This window comes from Manis javanica, chromosome 11 (genome assembly GCF_040802235.1).
Source record: "Manis javanica isolate MJ-LG chromosome 11, MJ_LKY, whole genome shotgun sequence".
NCBI lineage: Eukaryota > Metazoa > Chordata > Mammalia > Pholidota > Manidae > Manis > Manis javanica.
The window spans coordinates 37,734,160-37,750,063 of record NC_133166.1 but is presented as its reverse complement, the minus strand read 5'-3'; the positions used below and the strand labels follow the sequence as shown (position 1 = coordinate 37,750,063).

The 15,904-nt window shown below is 49.6% G+C and overlaps 2 protein-coding genes across 31 annotated transcripts in view; one reads left to right on the top strand and one right to left on the bottom strand.

Moving 5' to 3' along the window:
• OTOG (otogelin) overlaps positions 1-4,301 on the bottom strand; it is a 78,007-nt gene extending 73,706 nt beyond the window's left edge. For 5 of the 7 annotated variants that reach the window (XR_001855034.3, XM_017672674.3, XM_017672679.3 and 2 more), the window contains exons 1-3: positions 4,086-4,301; positions 3,602-3,662; positions 3,376-3,436 (exon numbers count right to left, since the gene is read on the bottom strand). Coding sequence is in view for 6 of the 7 variants with exons in the window: in XM_017672674.3 (XP_017528163.3) it covers positions 3,376-3,436; positions 3,602-3,662; positions 4,086-4,197 (234 nt within the window). In the remaining variant the exon portion in view is untranslated. The remainder of the gene's footprint in view (positions 1-3,375; positions 3,437-3,601; positions 3,663-4,085) is intronic. The other 2 variants (XM_073216295.1, XM_017672676.3) reach the window with 2 other exon arrangements.
• A 2,423-nt stretch (positions 4,302-6,724) lies between these two features.
• USH1C (USH1 protein network component harmonin) overlaps positions 6,725-15,904 on the top strand; it is a 45,791-nt gene continuing 36,611 nt past the window's right edge. For 8 of the 24 annotated variants that reach the window (XR_005063560.2, XR_005063559.2, XR_012122628.1 and 5 more), the window contains exons 1-2: positions 9,338-9,539; positions 15,661-15,728. Coding sequence is in view for 19 of the 24 variants with exons in the window: in XM_037026776.2 (XP_036882671.2) it covers positions 9,456-9,539; positions 15,661-15,728 (152 nt within the window). In the remaining 5 variants the exon portion in view is untranslated. Of the gene's footprint in view, positions 6,867-9,337; positions 9,540-15,660; positions 15,729-15,904 lie in introns of those variants that run through there. The other 16 variants (XR_005063562.2, XM_037026782.2, XM_073216292.1 and 13 more) reach the window with 9 other exon arrangements.

Sequence of the window (15,904 nt, the reverse complement as noted above, 5' to 3'; positions counted from 1 at the left end):
GGAGGTCACAGCCCTCCTTGTCCATCGCCTGGAGGGAGGGAGGCCCGATGCAGCCCCCAACCCTGGTGCTCCAGCCGCTCCACCCACCAGGCCCACCTCTTTAGAAGCAGGGAAGGGAACATTTTTCAGGCCTGCACTAAGCCAGACAAGAGAGGGTTGGTTTTGACCCTCCAGCGTGGCATCTTCGTGGCCTGAACACATTCTCTCTTCTCCATGCTCCCATACCCCCCAGCCACGCCTCCCTCTCTAGAAAATCTTTGTGCCCACAGGCCAGCACAAAACCCCCTTGCCTAGGGAACAAACACAGGCCCTCCTCAAGGCAGAATCCGCATGATGCAGACCGAAGAAACAAAGGCAACCCCTCAGCCCAAGGCAGAGGGATGTCTCACCTTACCCTCACCTAACCTTCCCTTTGCACTCTTCCAACAACAGCAAAAACAGTGCCTCACAGATTACCACCCACACCTCAGAACTCAGCTCCCTGACACCACAAATCCAAGGAGGACACAGGCAAAGCACACCTAAGAAATTTCTTTTTCCAGACCAGAAATCTCAACACTTGGTCTCTCAATATATAAACCATCTGAAATTAGGACTGTGTGTTCAGCCACCACACAGTTAGCTGACTTGGACGCCTGACTGCTTGGAACTCCAGCCCAAGATGTCTGCTGTCCACTGGGAATGGGACCCTGGGCACAGCAGCCTCCTTCCCTTGGAGGGCCTCAGTCTCCTTTGTATGGCTTTCCAGAGCCATGGGCTCACCCCCAGGCCAGGCACCGTGAACTGAACAGGCCTTGACCTCATGGAGCTCGTGCTCCTGTGCACAGGGCCCGCTGGGCACACACCACACTGTCATCTCTGCATCTTCAGGCAAAATCCCGAACCTCCAGTAAAGGACTTGGAACATGGAAAAGTATTCTGAGCCCCTGGTCCCCGGAGCCAACCCCAGCCCTTTGTCCCTCCTTGACCTGCTGAGCCTCCCCACCTCATCCCTAGCCACTCATCCCTGCCCTCTTCACTGTCCTGCTGACCCCTAGGAGGCCACTGGTCCCTCCGTGGCCATGTTTTCATGCTCACTTCCCACATTGGCCCCTGGTGTCTGGGTCCTCCCTGGCTCTCCTGACCCTGCAGACCCAGGAATCAGGCTTCCCTCCCTGGTTGTAATTGATCTCACAGGGCCTCAAGAGACCAAGGGAAATGGGAGTGAGCAGCCCGGAAAACAATCACCACCACAGTCCTACAGGTCCCGAAGAGCTTTTAATTAGACTTAGTCTTTGTGTCTCTCCACTCTTCGCCCCCACCTCAGATACGGCCTGAAAGATTGGTTCTGAGGCTAAGACAGCTTGTGCTGCAGGGGCAAGGCCATCTTGGGGAGAAATTTTAAATCCCATCCAGATTGTTGTCTTCAATTTAGGTCAGGAGTTCTTAAACACTTTGATGCCATGAACCCTTATAATCTAGTGAAGCCTATGGATTCCCTCTCAGAATAATGTTTATAAATATAAGAAAACATAAGATTACAAAGGACATCAGTTATATTACAATATAGTTATGAAAATATTTCCTAAAAATATGTGATTGGTAATATTTGTGTTTCTTTATTAACACATTAAATAACAATTCCTAACAGTAGGTCTTATCATTGCCAGAATTTTGAAGTAATGAGCATAAATGAGATCTAGAGATACATTGACATGAAACTGCCCTGTGATTTCTATTGGTGACAATCACAGACACTGCTAATACTCTTGTGGTTTGGACTCTATAGTAATAATTGAAGGGAATGCTAAGTTTCAGTTAGATTGAGTTTCCTGTAAATAAAAGCATTTTTTTCCCCATCCAAGTTTATGTCCCCCTGCTCTACACCACCAACTCTCAGAATGGCTGAGCTCTGTAGGAGTGAGGCAGAACTGAAATGAAGGTTCTTGGCCGCTTTCCTTGGACCCCCTTCCATCCTGATGAAGGATATTTCAGGCAGAAGCCCTTGAAGGGTCCCCAGGTTCACTTTCTAGTTAATGGCCTCATTCCCCAGACCCCACCTCCAGTCACCTAAAGGAGGGCCATTCCAGCCCCTTCTTTACTCTAAGAATAAGGTGAAAAACCTACTGGGGTTGTCTGGTCCAGATGCTTCCCCAAGGAAAAGTGGGATGGGGGGCCTACCATGGAATCCTACAAGGAAGGAAGGGGAATGAGGTGCTTGGGTAAGGATCACTTCCCCCACTAAAATACAAGGACTCCTGAAGTCCTACAGGGCATTTCTGGTATGGGGAACAGGCCCGCTCCACCAGGAGACCTTAATCCACCTGCTCCTGTGGGCCCCCAGCAAGTCATCCACCTGCCCTGATTGCCCCATCTGTAAAAAGAACAATGACATTATCTTTCCAGTCAAACTGTACCTGACTGTGATTCTAAAACTTGGGGCCTGGAAAAGTGAACAAACAACAAATTAAAGAACTCAGATAATCCACATGTTAGAGAGTAAGTGTGCCCCTTTAGGTCTTGATATCTATTTCCAAAGGGCAGGTATTCAAGACACATTGTTTTGTATTATGTTTTATATATATATAAATTTCTAGTATATATAAATATAAAATATTATATATATGTACAATTTTGTTAATAATGTCTCCAACCTGCTGACACAGTAACTATCCAGAAGTGATCTCTAGGGCCAAGGTGCATAAGTTGAGGCTCAAGATGCTCTGGGAGACCTGGCTGTGGGTCGGCTAGATTTATAACATGTCTGTGGTTGTTGAAAGGAGACAAATGCAGGACAGGATTGGAAAGAGAACCTGAATCACCTGATCCAGAAGCCAAAGATATTTGGCAAAGAGAAAAACAAACCATAATGTCTCCTGAAAGCCCAGAGGTCCCTAGGGGGGTGGGCAATAGGGAATGGTCAAGACTCAGAGGAAAGCAGTTCAGGCTCTGCTTCTCAACCAGCCCCTCCTTGCAAACCCCACCAGGAGGCTCAGTTTTTGTGTCTCCTCTCAGGGTAGCATTGCTGGGGCACCGACAGGGTATGGAGAGGGGCCTCAGACAGGGTTTGTGAACTTTGCAGACTAGACAGGGAAAAAATCTCTCCTAACCTCTCCTTGCACCAGCTGTCCCCTGATTGTGCCTTGGTGTCATCCTCCCCTAAAAAACAAAACCAAACCAAACACCATGCTGGCAACAGGACCCCAAGAGATTAGGAGGGTGGGAACAGAGTGTCTTAGGAATTTGCATATTTCAGGCACAGGTAGGAACTTTGTTGCCTTTGGAATAGCTGCAGAGACAGGCTTCCTGCAACCTACAGAGATCCCTGCTAACCTCAGACCCACACAGAAATAAGCCCCTGCCCAGTGAATCCCCCTTCCCTGGGCCTCCCCTTACCTGGGCTCCCATCACTGTTGTAGCATCCACCATGGCAAGGGTCACCTCCTGATGGTTGCGACTAAATGAAAAACAACCCGACGTGGGTAAGGGGATAAGAATGGGCTATGCCTCCCCACCAGCCCCAGGCCCACCCCACCCTCTGTGCTAAATCCCAGGGGTCACCCACAGCAGGAGTAAAAATGGGATCATTGGGTGGGGCAGCCACAAGCTTGCACCTACTCACCTGGTATGCTGGGCTGCCTCGAGCTGCAGCTCTGCGTCGCCCTGGGGTCCGAGTGCTGCTGCTGGGGGGGATTACTCTCCACTCAAGTTCTGCCTGCCTTTGTTGGGCCTCCCACCGCCCTTCCCCACCGTGGTGGGGGGCCTCTCCCACATCCCTGGCATTCCCCTCCCCAGTCTTTCTCCCGGGAGCCCTCTCCGATCCTTCCAACCCCTCCCCGGCGAATCTTCTCCAGCAAGGGTCTCCCACTCGCTGTGCCCCAGTCGCTCCAGTTCCCCACTGTGGATCTCCTCCACCCTGCTTGGCTTGGGACCCATTCCCCTGGCTGCCGCAATCCTCCCCCTCCTTCTGAGCTCCTTCTCCCCCTGACCCTCTTCCAGGCTGGCCCCCACCCCTTCTCTTTTTCCTCTCTCCCTCGGACCTGCTCAGGCCCGTTCCCCTCAACTTCCCCGCAGCCCCGGCCACCCCTCGTCCACACGCGTCTCACCGAGAGACCGCACGCGCAGGGACGCCCCTGCCGGCTCACCCCGGGGCAGCCCAACGCAGGCGAGCAGCAGGCACAGAACCCGCGTGGAGGCGCGCGGGGCAGGGGCCCCCATAGGGGCGCGCGGGGACTGGGAGGACTGAATGCAGAGCTGGGGTCCCGAGTGCCTCTCCCGGCGAAGGCACGTCACACCTCCACTCGGCGGCCGCCGTCCCTCTCACTCTCTGGCCCCTGGGTTCCCTCGGCCCCTCCTCCCAGGCATTTGGCTCCTCCCTGAGCTGCAATGACAGGACCGCCCAGCTTATCACCATAATTTAGGCGCCTGGAGACTGTCCAGCCTTTGCCTTTCTTGGCCGGTGGCTGCTCTTCCCCAGCGGAGGCTGGATTCAGATCACTCAGCCCTAAGTCTCCTGGGGGAGCAGCGGCAGCCTGGGCAGGCTCCCACATCCCTCACTGCTCAGAGATCCCTGACTCCAGACCCTGGGTCCTGGAACGCCCAAGGTGCTGCTATGAGTCTGGTCTCCTGCTCTGCTTTTACAGAGGTCCTGCGACGTGCCACCCGTGGTGAGAGGTCACAAGCAGAACCAGGCCTCAGGCCTGCAGAGTCCTAGCCTGTGCTCCCACCACTCCCTACTACAGCCTCCTGGGTCCCGGGTCCCCGCCCCATCCTCAGTTTTGAGCACCCCTGGGAAATAGATCATGCCTCAGTCCTCTCTGTATGTCCAGCACTAGCTTAGGCTCTGCCTCAAAAAATGTTGACTGGGTGAAAGAAGTGCCTCACGCTCCCATATCATTGTTCCCATCAAGACCAGATTTTGGGGGGAAAAAGCTTTTATTTTGTGAACAAGATACACTCTTTGTGCAAGAGGAATTTTTAAATGGCGGAAATGTGTGCCTGAGAGCCTTGGGGACCTGTGCACCATTCATTTGTTTACCCAGGTGTTGAAACACCAGCCAAACGCAGGCCTTGCAGATGATGATGATTAATGATGATGCTTATGGCCCCAGCAGACGCCCCAGGCAAGGATATAGATATAGGATGCATTTGTTCATTCATCCATTCAACAGATTTGTTGAACATCTATTTCTCACGTACACTGATCTGGGAATATAGTGGTAAATGAAGCTCACATAGCCACCCCCACATAGGGTATTTGCAGCCATGGGCATAAATGGAAAGATGAAGAGGACAGCGCCAAGGATGGAGCCATGGTTAGGGATTGGTTGAAGGCAGGTTGTCTCAGAGAAGCTTGAAAGGAACATTTATGGGAGAGGAGAACCAGGGCTCCATGTTGTCTTCAAAACCAAGGAGAGAGTCTGTGGGAGTGGTGGTCATGGAAACAAGGGTTGACATGGTCAGGGGCCCACTTTCCCACTCATAAGGGCACTTGCCACCTTGCCTGGATTCTAAATATGAAATAAACAGCCATATGACACAGTTAAGAAGTGTAGAGAATCAACCAAGTAAGTTGAAAGAGATTGCATTTTGTATGTCTTTCCTGGACCTTTGAAAATCCCACAAATCTTTCCTTTTTATCCTATCTAACAAGTCAATACTAAGAGCACATAATATTTTAAGGGTCTTCTCCCGGGGATTTACATCTTAAACAAGATAATAATTTAACCCAAATAAAACTAGTCTGCTGGCAAAACTTCAATATTGGTTATAGGAGGCAGAGAAGGTTGGGGATCTCTAGGTATCCCCAAAGTTACAGTTGCAAGGGTTCACGGATTTGGGCTGCTGTCCATCTCCCTGTCCCCTGCCCCCTGACAGGGTACAAACAGGCCAGGCCCCACCCTAGGTTAAGTACAGGCCCAAGTTCCACAATTAAAAGTCCCCACTGTCCCCCATTCACACCTGTTTTTGTCACCCCTCTCCTGAGCTCCTCTTTCCCCTCAGTCTGTCCCTGACTTGGTTCATCATTGTCTTACATCCTAGCCCTGGACCCGGGCGTTCAGCAAACTTCGGTTGAATTGAATCAAATGAACCAGATAGGGTCTGGGCCCTGGGTAAAGGTCGGCTGTAAATGAGGATGTCACGGCCCGGCTCTTCCATGCTTTAGTGAGTGTGGTGTGCGTTCGTGTGGATGGGGGCGGGCTAGGTAGGTTGGAGAGAAAGTCGGTTGAGGATGAGCATTGCCACCCGCTGGTTCAGGCCCCTCTGGGCCCAGTAAGACCCAGCCCCAAGGAATTCACTGATCAAAGACTTATTTCCCAGTGGGAAAAGCCCGTGGACTTTTATGAAATGTACGCTGAAGGTGAGATGTGTGGCAGGGAGTGAATGTCTTGGGAAGGCGGGTGGGTCTCTAATTGTGTATTCAGAGAAAACTGACTAGATTTCCCACTCCCTAACCACCGATGTGAGAGATTCAGGATCTCCACAGAAAAGTATTCCGACCCCGACGAAGTCACAAACCTCCTCCCCATGCCTCCCGAGATCCGCTTGCGTTTGGGGACTATTTCAATAGGAGCGCCAACCTCGAGTCCAACCACCGCCGCCCCCACCATATATATATCCCAGCCCGTTTGCTCCCTGGGCGTCAGGGCGGCACCACGAGGTTCAGGACACACGTCTCTGCCCTCCCAGAGGCCCCGCCCATGCCCGTCCCCTCCCCGTCCCCCACAACTCCCAGGCCCCGCCCCCTGCTCCCAGGCCCCGCGATCGCCGTAGCTGCCCTTGCGGGCTCCCGGCAGCCAGGCATCAGAGCCATCGAGTAGCGCAGCAACGCGGCGCGATCTGGCCCAGTCATGGACCGGAAAGTGGCCCGAGAATTTCGGCACAAGGTAAGACCTGCTAGGGGCCCCTAAGGCGCCCGAGTGGATAAATTGATTTCCAGAAAGTGTCCTTTCTCTTTCTACCCTTCAGGGGCTGGGACTTCCCTGGGGTTGGAATTCCTTTCATCCTTGGCCTGAGACAGGTCATTTCTCTGAGATGCCCCATAGTGGGCAAATCCCCCAGCTCCTAGAACAGTCCCCCCTCCCCCCACCGTTGGAACAGGTGGAGAGAGTGTGGGACAGCGTCTGAGCAGTGAGCATTGGTGGGAAGGGAAACTGGTTGCCTCTGTCCTTTGACCTCAAAACACAGGAGCACTTCAGGGATCCCCCACCTCCCCTCCCCCCCTACCCCTACCCCCGCCTAAGAGCATTTCTTAGGGCCTGAGAAGCAGCTGAGGAATGGTGCTGGCCAAGGGGCAGTGAGAGGAAAGGAAGAGGAACAGGGTCAGCCAGATCCTTCAGACAGAGCCACATCTCCCCTTCCTGCTGAGGGACCTCACTGGCGGTCTGGGATCCGCAGAGACCATCAGTGAAAGCTGCTGGATTTCACCCAGGGTATTTCCACAACTTTTCCCAGGGCTGAGGCCCTGAGGCAGAGAGGACCATTTGAGGAAAGCCAGTGGGCCTTCACATCAGGCCCAAGGGTGGAGCCAGGGGTGTCTGGATTTACCTACAGACCCTGGCTGAGGGATGGGCCCCTGTGAGCCCTGAGAGCCCTCCCAGAGCCCGAGGGATAGTGTCTTTAGACCAAGCCAATGTTGTTCCCAGGCCTGAGGGGGTAGAGCTCAGGAAGGCCCGGTTAGGTTAGGATGCTTAACCCCTCCCTCTCCTCAGAGATACCCAGGGGAGTCTGAGAAGCCAGCCAGCATGGGGCTACTGGGGCTAAGGGCCAGGGGCTAGGGGCTGGTGGTCACTCACTTCCTAAACATATCTGGAGTACCCACTCTGTGGTACACTCAGACTGTGCCCTCAGATTGGTGGTTGTGTGGATGGGAGGCAGATCCTACTCTAATAATTATCCATGGCTAGGTGCTGAGTGTTGGAATCAAGTTTTGGTGGGGGCACAAATGGGGCAGCTCATACTGGCAGAAGTCCCCTAAAAATGAGGCCTTGGGGATCCCAGGTGTGAGAAAGACCTGAAATACAGCAGGAGTTCAGGGTCTTGGCAAATAGCCAGGGAAGCATGAGACAGTGTTCACCGGCGTATCCTGTTGCAAAGGGACATGAGGGGAGAAATTTCAACCACTGAGGACATTGGTGAGTATAGATTTCAGGCAACCCACTTTGAAGGAACACAACCTCCCATCCCCAACCCCAAGACTTAGGTTTGAATTTCACTTTCTTACCCCTGAGCTGAAAGTAATGTTGGATACCCTTTTGCCTTCTCCTTGTAGGGTACTATTCTTTGCCTCTTCTAAGATTACCTCTGGGGCCTCTGGTGTCTGACTAGGCCTCTGGGTCAGCCCTTGCTCCTCTTCCCCAGGCTCCAAAGGGCCTCAGGCCCCTGTGTTTCCACTGCCCTGTTCTTTCTCCTCATAAGAGTCATTACCTATTAATGCCCTTGTGTGTGCAGGCGGGGCAGGCGCCATGTGGGGCAAGGCCTGGACTGGACTTTGTACCTTCCTGCTCCAGGGACAGCAGCAGCCATCCCCTCCCGGGTTGTAGATCAGCTAGAACTAGGGAGAGAGGATGAAGCAAGAGAGGACAGAGATGGGAGAGCACAGGTGTACTAGATGAAATTTACAGCTTGCTCTTGATGGCTTTCTAGATGTCCCTTCCTTAATATTTTAGAGCAAATTTACCTCTTGGAAATGGTTCATAATCCAAATCCTTAGCTGTTGAAAGTAGTATTAAAGGTAGTGCATTGTCATGGGAAATGCTGTGTGACCTTGAGCAAGCTACTTACCTCTCTGTGCCTCGGTTCTCTAATTTGTTAAATGAGGATAACAATAGTATTTACCTGGTAAATTTACTGTGAATGTTGGATAAGATCTACATGTGTGTAGGGAGCTTAAATATTCCCTTGCACATAGTGAGTGCTCAGCAAATATCCACTGTAGTTTGTTATCTGGAGTTAGGCAGAACTGGGGTCAAACCTCAACCCTGTCACTCATTGCCAGTGAGACCATGGACAAACCACTTAATCTCTCTAAGCTCTAGTTTCCTCAGCCATGTGATGAGGCTCATAGTGCTTACTTCACAGGACAGTTAGGATTAAATAGAAATTCAAGTATTGGCTACTCTGAGCCCATAGTAACCATTTGGTCCATGGCCACACTGTTCCCAGTTGGTGCCTGCAGAGCATCCTACTGAATGAGCCAATAGGCTCCAGGCCTTTGAGTATACAGTCTGTTCCTTTGGGCTTCTGTGGTTTCCTCAAGAACATGAGCAGAACTTGCATGCCTTTCCCACTCACAGCCTTGGGCCCAAATACCAAGGGGAGGGCAGGGGTGCATCAGAAACCAAAGCTTCTTCCCCAGAGGACCAGCTTTTCAAAAGAAGGCTGCTCCAAGGACCTGAATAGACATTTTCCTGAAGAAGACAGAGGTGGCTAACAGACACACGAAAAGATACTCAACATCACTGATCATCAGGGACATGCAAATCAAAGCCACCATGAGACGTCACCTCATGCCTGCCAGGATGGCTAATAACAACAAGATAAGAAATAACAAGCTGTTGGTAAGGATGTGAAACCCTTGTGCACTGTTCGTGGGAATGTAAAATGATACAGCCACTATGAAAAACAGTGTGGAGTTTCCTCAAAAAATTAAAAATAGATCTGTCATACGATGTAGAAATTCTATTTCTGGGTATTTACCCAAGGAAAACAAAGACACTAATTTGAAAAGACATATGCACCCCTATGTTTATTACCACATATTTGCAATAGCCAAGATACAGAAACAACCTAAATGTCCATCAATAGATGACTGGATAAAGATTTGCTACATACACACAGTGGAAATCACTCAGCCATAAAAAGGAATGAAATCTCCATGATAACAATATGGATGGATCTAGAGGGTATTATTATTAGACAGAGAAAACACAAATACCATATGATTTCCACTTATATGTGGAATCTAAAAAAATTAAAATGAATAAAAAACAAAACAGAAACAGACTCATGAATACAAAGAACTGGTGGGTGCCATAAGGGAGGGGAGTGGGGGGATGGTCGAATTAGATGAAGGGGATAAAGAGGTACAAATTTCCAATTAAAAAATTTGTGAGTTACAGGGATGAAAAATACAGCATAGGGAATATAGCCAATAATATTGTAGTATCTTTGTATGGTGACAGGTGACAGATGGTAACTATATTTATCCTAGTGAGCATTTCATAATGTATACAATTGTCAAATCATTATGTTGTACACCTGAAATGAATATGTTGTATATTAACCATACTTCAATTTAAAAAAAAACAACAGCAAACAGAAGAACATAAAGAAATCCACTACCCAGACAATTGGGGATGTTCTATTTTAAATTTTTTTCAGTATAATATAATTCCATACATGGAAATATATAAAAAACACATATGACTAAAAGGTAGTTTAAATGAAAGCCTATTTTTAATAGGCAAAGACTGTGTCCAAACAACAAGGCAACTAAGTAAAGAGCTCAGGTGTTATTCTTGATGGCCCCAGATAAAACTAGATTAATACACTGATAATACAGAAGTTGAAGAAATAATTAAACATCATTAACCAGAATTAACTTAGCAATGATTAGAGAAACACCATGAGGAAGAAAAAGAAAACCTATCATAGCAACAAGTGGAAAAAACATAAAGAGAAAAGCAAGTAAGATCATGTCCTCAGTGCCACTATCAGAAGCAGATGCAGCAGGACTGCATGCTTAGGAAGCAGAGAGAGGAACAGTCCCAAGAGACAATGAGAACCTGTCTTAACTTAGGAAGCAGAAAGAGTGAGTAAAGGCAATTCAGTTAGTGGAAAGGGTGGGAGAGACTGAAATGCTGCCCAGGCCCCCTTGATGGGATTATCCAGGGTCTATATATAAGAATTGTAGGTATTTGATTATAATGTGATTTTTTAAAGTTATTCGTTTTACATTGCTGGTACAGAAAGTTTTATTTTTCTTTCAATGTCAGATTTCAATATGTGCACAAGAAATTGAAAATTTCTTTTGAAAACATTAAAAAACAAAAACAGAACAAAAGAAGGCTTCCCCTCTGCTCACCACACCTGCATGCTGCAGGAACTTGGTTACTCATTTGCTCAAAAAGTTTATTGCCTCTTCAGCAATCATGTATTTATGGGTATCTGCAGTGTACCCTGCTCAAGCCTAGGCATCTGGGGAAAGGGAAATAAATAAGTCAGAAAGAGCCCCTGCCTTCTAGGGATTTGCTAATCATTCATGCATGCATGCATGCAATAAATATGGACTGAGCTCCAAATATATTCCAAACAGTACTCTGACCATTGCAAAACAAAGGTCCCTGCCTCTAGAGAGCACATTCTAGTGAGGAAGACAGAGTTAACAACTAACTCTGGTTGTTATGATATGATACTATATAAAGGTATCATATAATGCAAAGAAGTGATAAATGCTATGACAAGAAACAAACTTTTTTTTTAAATTTAGAGAGTAACCAGTTGATACTTTATATAGGGATAGTCAGGAAGCCCTATCTGAAGAGGTGATATTTGAGCAGAGACCTGGAAGAAATGAGGGAAGGAGTCATGGGGATATAAGTGGAAGAGCATTCCGAGAAGAGGGAACAGCATGTGCAAAGGCCCTGAGGCAAGAACATGATTGCCTTCTTTAGCAACCCAAGTAGGGCAGTGTTTCTGAGAGGAATTATGGATTGAAGAGTAGTGGGAGATGGATTAGAGGAGTGGTGGGGGCCTGGTAGGCCAAGGTAGGAACTCTAGGTTTTGTAGTAAGTGTGATGAGAAGCCAGCAGGGGAATGATTTACATTTAAAAGGGATTGCTCTGACTGCTGGTAGACAGCAGACTGAGGGGACCAAGCATGGAAGGGTGAACCCATTTAAGAGGCTCCTGCAGCAGCCCAGGCCAGAAGTGGAGGCTTGGACTAGGACAAGGAGTGGTCAGACCCAGATACCTGTTGAAGGTAGATCTGACTGGCTTTACTGTTGGATTGGCTGTGGCTGTGGTGAGAGACATCAAGGGCAAGTCTATATTTTGCAAGGAGCAGGTTGGTGGGGACTAGTGGGAGGTGGTGGAAACCAAGAGTTCCATTACGAATGTTTGAAGTTTGAGATGCCTCTTTAGGCCTATGAGTAGAGAGATGGCTGAGAAGGCTGGTAGCTGTCAGCGTCTGAGGGGGTTGGGGGAGAGGTCTATTGCTAGAGATAAGCCACTGAGAGTTCTTGGGGAATACATTGTAGTTCAACCCCTAAGACTGATAAGGTCACTTAGGGAGACAGTGCTGATGAGAGAAGACTCAGGACAGAGCTGGGGCCCCCCAACCTTTAGAGGAGAGCAAGGGGAGTAGGAAGAGCAAAGGGAGCAGGAGAAGCAGGGTAAGGAGGACGTGACCAGCTGTTCCAGGCACTGGGTCAAATGCTAGCAAGTATCTGGCAAGACATGAGCTTTTGAAAAGGTGACAGATACTGAAACAAGAGTCAAACACCCAGTACTCTCAGGGATGCACACTGTAGAAGCCTGGGAAGGAGTGTGGTGGGATCCATTCATCCCACCAACATTTACTGAGGGCACACTCTCTGCCAGCTGTTGAGAATATAGAATCTGTTCTCATTTATCCCTACTCAGTTCTATTTAACAAATACTTAGAACTCACTATTTGCCAGGCCCTGTTAAATAGGCATTTAGCTATTATTAACTCAATGAATAATACAAATCAATGGTTAATCCCTCATAGAAGGATTAAATCCTATGAAATATGTACTTTACTTCCCATTTTACAGATGAGGAAACTGAAGCACAGAGAAGGGCAGACCCAGCTGGGGAAGAACTTGCTGGCCTCACTCTCCACACTCCCCCAAGGCCTGTATCTGGGCCACACACCGATTGGTGGGGAGACAGGCAGGTGAAGAGAGAAAGTATAACACAACTTAACACAACTTGGGGAGCCACATAGTAGGGGCAGGAGCAAAGTGCAGTCATGTGCACTAAGAATGACAGGACAGGCTTTGGGGGTGAGGAGAGGAAAGGCTTGCCATGGACAGCTGATGTTTGCAGCATCTTAAAGGTGCAGGAGAGCCCACCGAGAGGAAATGCGGCCAGCACCACAGCCACTAATGGCTAACATTTCACACCAGCCAGGGTCACTGCAGGAAGCAGGTGGCTTATCCAAACAGGAAACTGGAGAGTTTTATGAAGGGCCTGGACTGTGAACCCACAAGGAGTGGTAACATGGCCTGGGAGTAGCAGCAAGAAGCCAGCGCTCCTGATGAGGCAATGTTAGGGGGATCCTCCCCCCAGGGGAACCCAGGGCTGCAGAGAGAGGCCGAGGCCTGCCACGTGATGATCCAGCAAGGGGTGGGGAGCTCATGGGGGAGAGCCAGGAATCAAAACCCCTTTCCCTTTCTCCTCAGGCCCTCTCACCAACTAGCTGAACACAGTGGGAAACAGAGGTCAGGGAACCCAGGGAAAGCTTCCTGGGACACAGCAGGGTGGAGAAGGCTGGAGAGTAGGCCTGGGGAAACAGAAGAAGAGATCCAGGACACATTTTGGAGCCCCTAAAATTTTGGAGCCCTGGGCATTGTCTTAAGTACTTTACATATATTCACTTATTTAATCCCCACAATAGACCAAGGAGGGCAGATGTTCATCCAGAGGAATAACATGTATTATTGAGTTTCTTCTTTCTCTTTCTCCCTTTTTGGCTGGGTGCACATGCGGAGTTGAATTTGCATGAGCTTGATGTTGCTTGCTCCTGTGCAGCTGTCCCAAATGGCCAGTCCACGGGGAGGAATGCCACGAGATGTGGTTGGAAAGGGTCCAAGAGCAAGCCCAGAATTTGCCTCCAGTGCCTCAGACAAGGGGCCTGAACCACCACCACACCCCCCACTGCTGCTTACCAGCCAAGAGCACAGAGCCAGTAGAGCGTCAGCCAGAGAATGCTGATACTGGGTGGAGGGGGCCAGCCCAAGGTGGGCAGTAATCGGGGAATTGATGTAATGAAGAGACAAGCACCCCCCACAGTTATTTGTAGATGCTGGGCTCCTTTAGGGTGTCTCTGCTCATTTCAAGAGGGATCCAAGAAAAGGAAAAGCTTTCTTCCTCTAGTTGGAAAAAAAAAAAAGACATGGTGTTTTCCACGCAATAGGTGTTCAGTAAATCTGTATTAGACAAATGCATACAAAAAAGTTGTATCTGGTAAGTGGATACCATGTGGTGGTTTGAAAAAAAAGCAGGAGTTTTGGAGCCAGGAGGCATAAGTTGGAGTCTCAGCTTTGCCACTTCTCTGAGCTTCTTATTTCCTCAGCTGTGAAATGGGAATAATATCCACCTCTCTCAGATGTTTGTTGGGACGTTAAAGATAATACACATCAAGTTTCTCAGATGTGGTGGCCATCAGTAAGCAGAATTTAGCTGGAATAAGTGAGCAAGGATCAGTCCAAGGCTCAGTTTTGGGGAGCCCCTGCTCCAGGGCACTTTGTACCACTCTTCTGATACTTTGTACTCAGTGTAAAGCCCATGGCATCCATCCAGTAGGTCTTGGACAGCACCATGCTGTGCAGAGAGGCACACAGTGCTCAGTGGTGTCTGCCGAATGATGAGTGAACCCAGTGCTCTCGTCCAGAGCCTTCCTTCCACCCTCTTAGCCCAGCCCTGAGTCTCCATCTTCCCGTCACTCCACATTACATATCTGTCATAGCCTCCTGGATCTGTCTCCTCTTAGCTCAATTCCAGCTCTTCACAAAAGCGTAAGTCCCAGGCCCACACAAGATGGACTGCCCCCACCACATGAAACCTGCCTCCTCACCCGTCCCTAGCCTAAGGCCCCTCCTGCCCTCTTACTCTGTCTTGGGCTGAAGAGAGAGTTAAGGGTACAATGTGTAGAGATTCACACTGAGCTGTCCCAGGGAGTAGAATTTGGTGCTTCTGACCCACCAGTTCCCCTGGGATTGAGGTGCTAAAGAAACAGCTCCTGACCCTGACCTTGGAGCTCCAGCCATTGACGTCAGCAAAGTAGAAATGATGTAACTTGACTCTCTCCCTGAGAAGGGGTGTGCAGGGAGGGACCTGGGGAGGGAAAGGAGTGGCCAGGAAGCTGACCAGGGGACAGAAGTCAGGGCCAGCCCAGCTTAGGCCAGGACAAGAGAGGGAGGAGTTGCCCCTGGCATTGATGACACAGAAGAACCGGTGGCAGGGTGCTTCTGGAGGGTGGGATGTGCTGAGTGAATGGCCCAAATCCTTTCTGAAAGCAGTTCTCCAGCACTACAGCCACCAGCAGGTAAGACAATGGGCTTCCTCCAAACCAGAAGGCTAACACTAGCACTGCCACCCTGGATGCTGGTGACATAGCCATGGGGGTGAGCAGCACCTCAGCTGTTACAGGGTGCATTGCTGTCACATGGGGGTTCACATGTGTGCATATGTGATGTGTGTGCATCCACTGGGGGACCTGTAGAGGTACTCCCGAGGCCATGGCGGGGTGGTCAGCATTGGTCTGCAGTGTTAGGGTCAGAGAGTCAGCCTGGTCTCTGGCTTCCCTTCTCCCCCCACAACTCCAGCCCTGTGGAGATGCTGAGGAGGACCCCGGCAGTGGCCACCCCCCTCCCTGAGGTCTGCTATGGGAGTGCTGGGCCCGGAGCTGTAATTCTGCCCTTGGGTTTTCCAGGTGGATTTTTTGATTGAAAATGATGCAGAGAAGGACTATCTCTATGACGTCCTGCGGATGTACCATCAGTAAGTGCACTGGGTCCAGCTCCCGTGGACCACTCTATGTACCTCTGTCTTCAGGGAGCTCTGGGATGGGTAGTTCTGAGACAAGAAGACCTCCCCCTCCCAACCTGGGGAGCTCAGGGAGGCAGATGCTAAGTGTTTGTGGGAATCAAATAGACACACCATTCACTTGTTTTAGC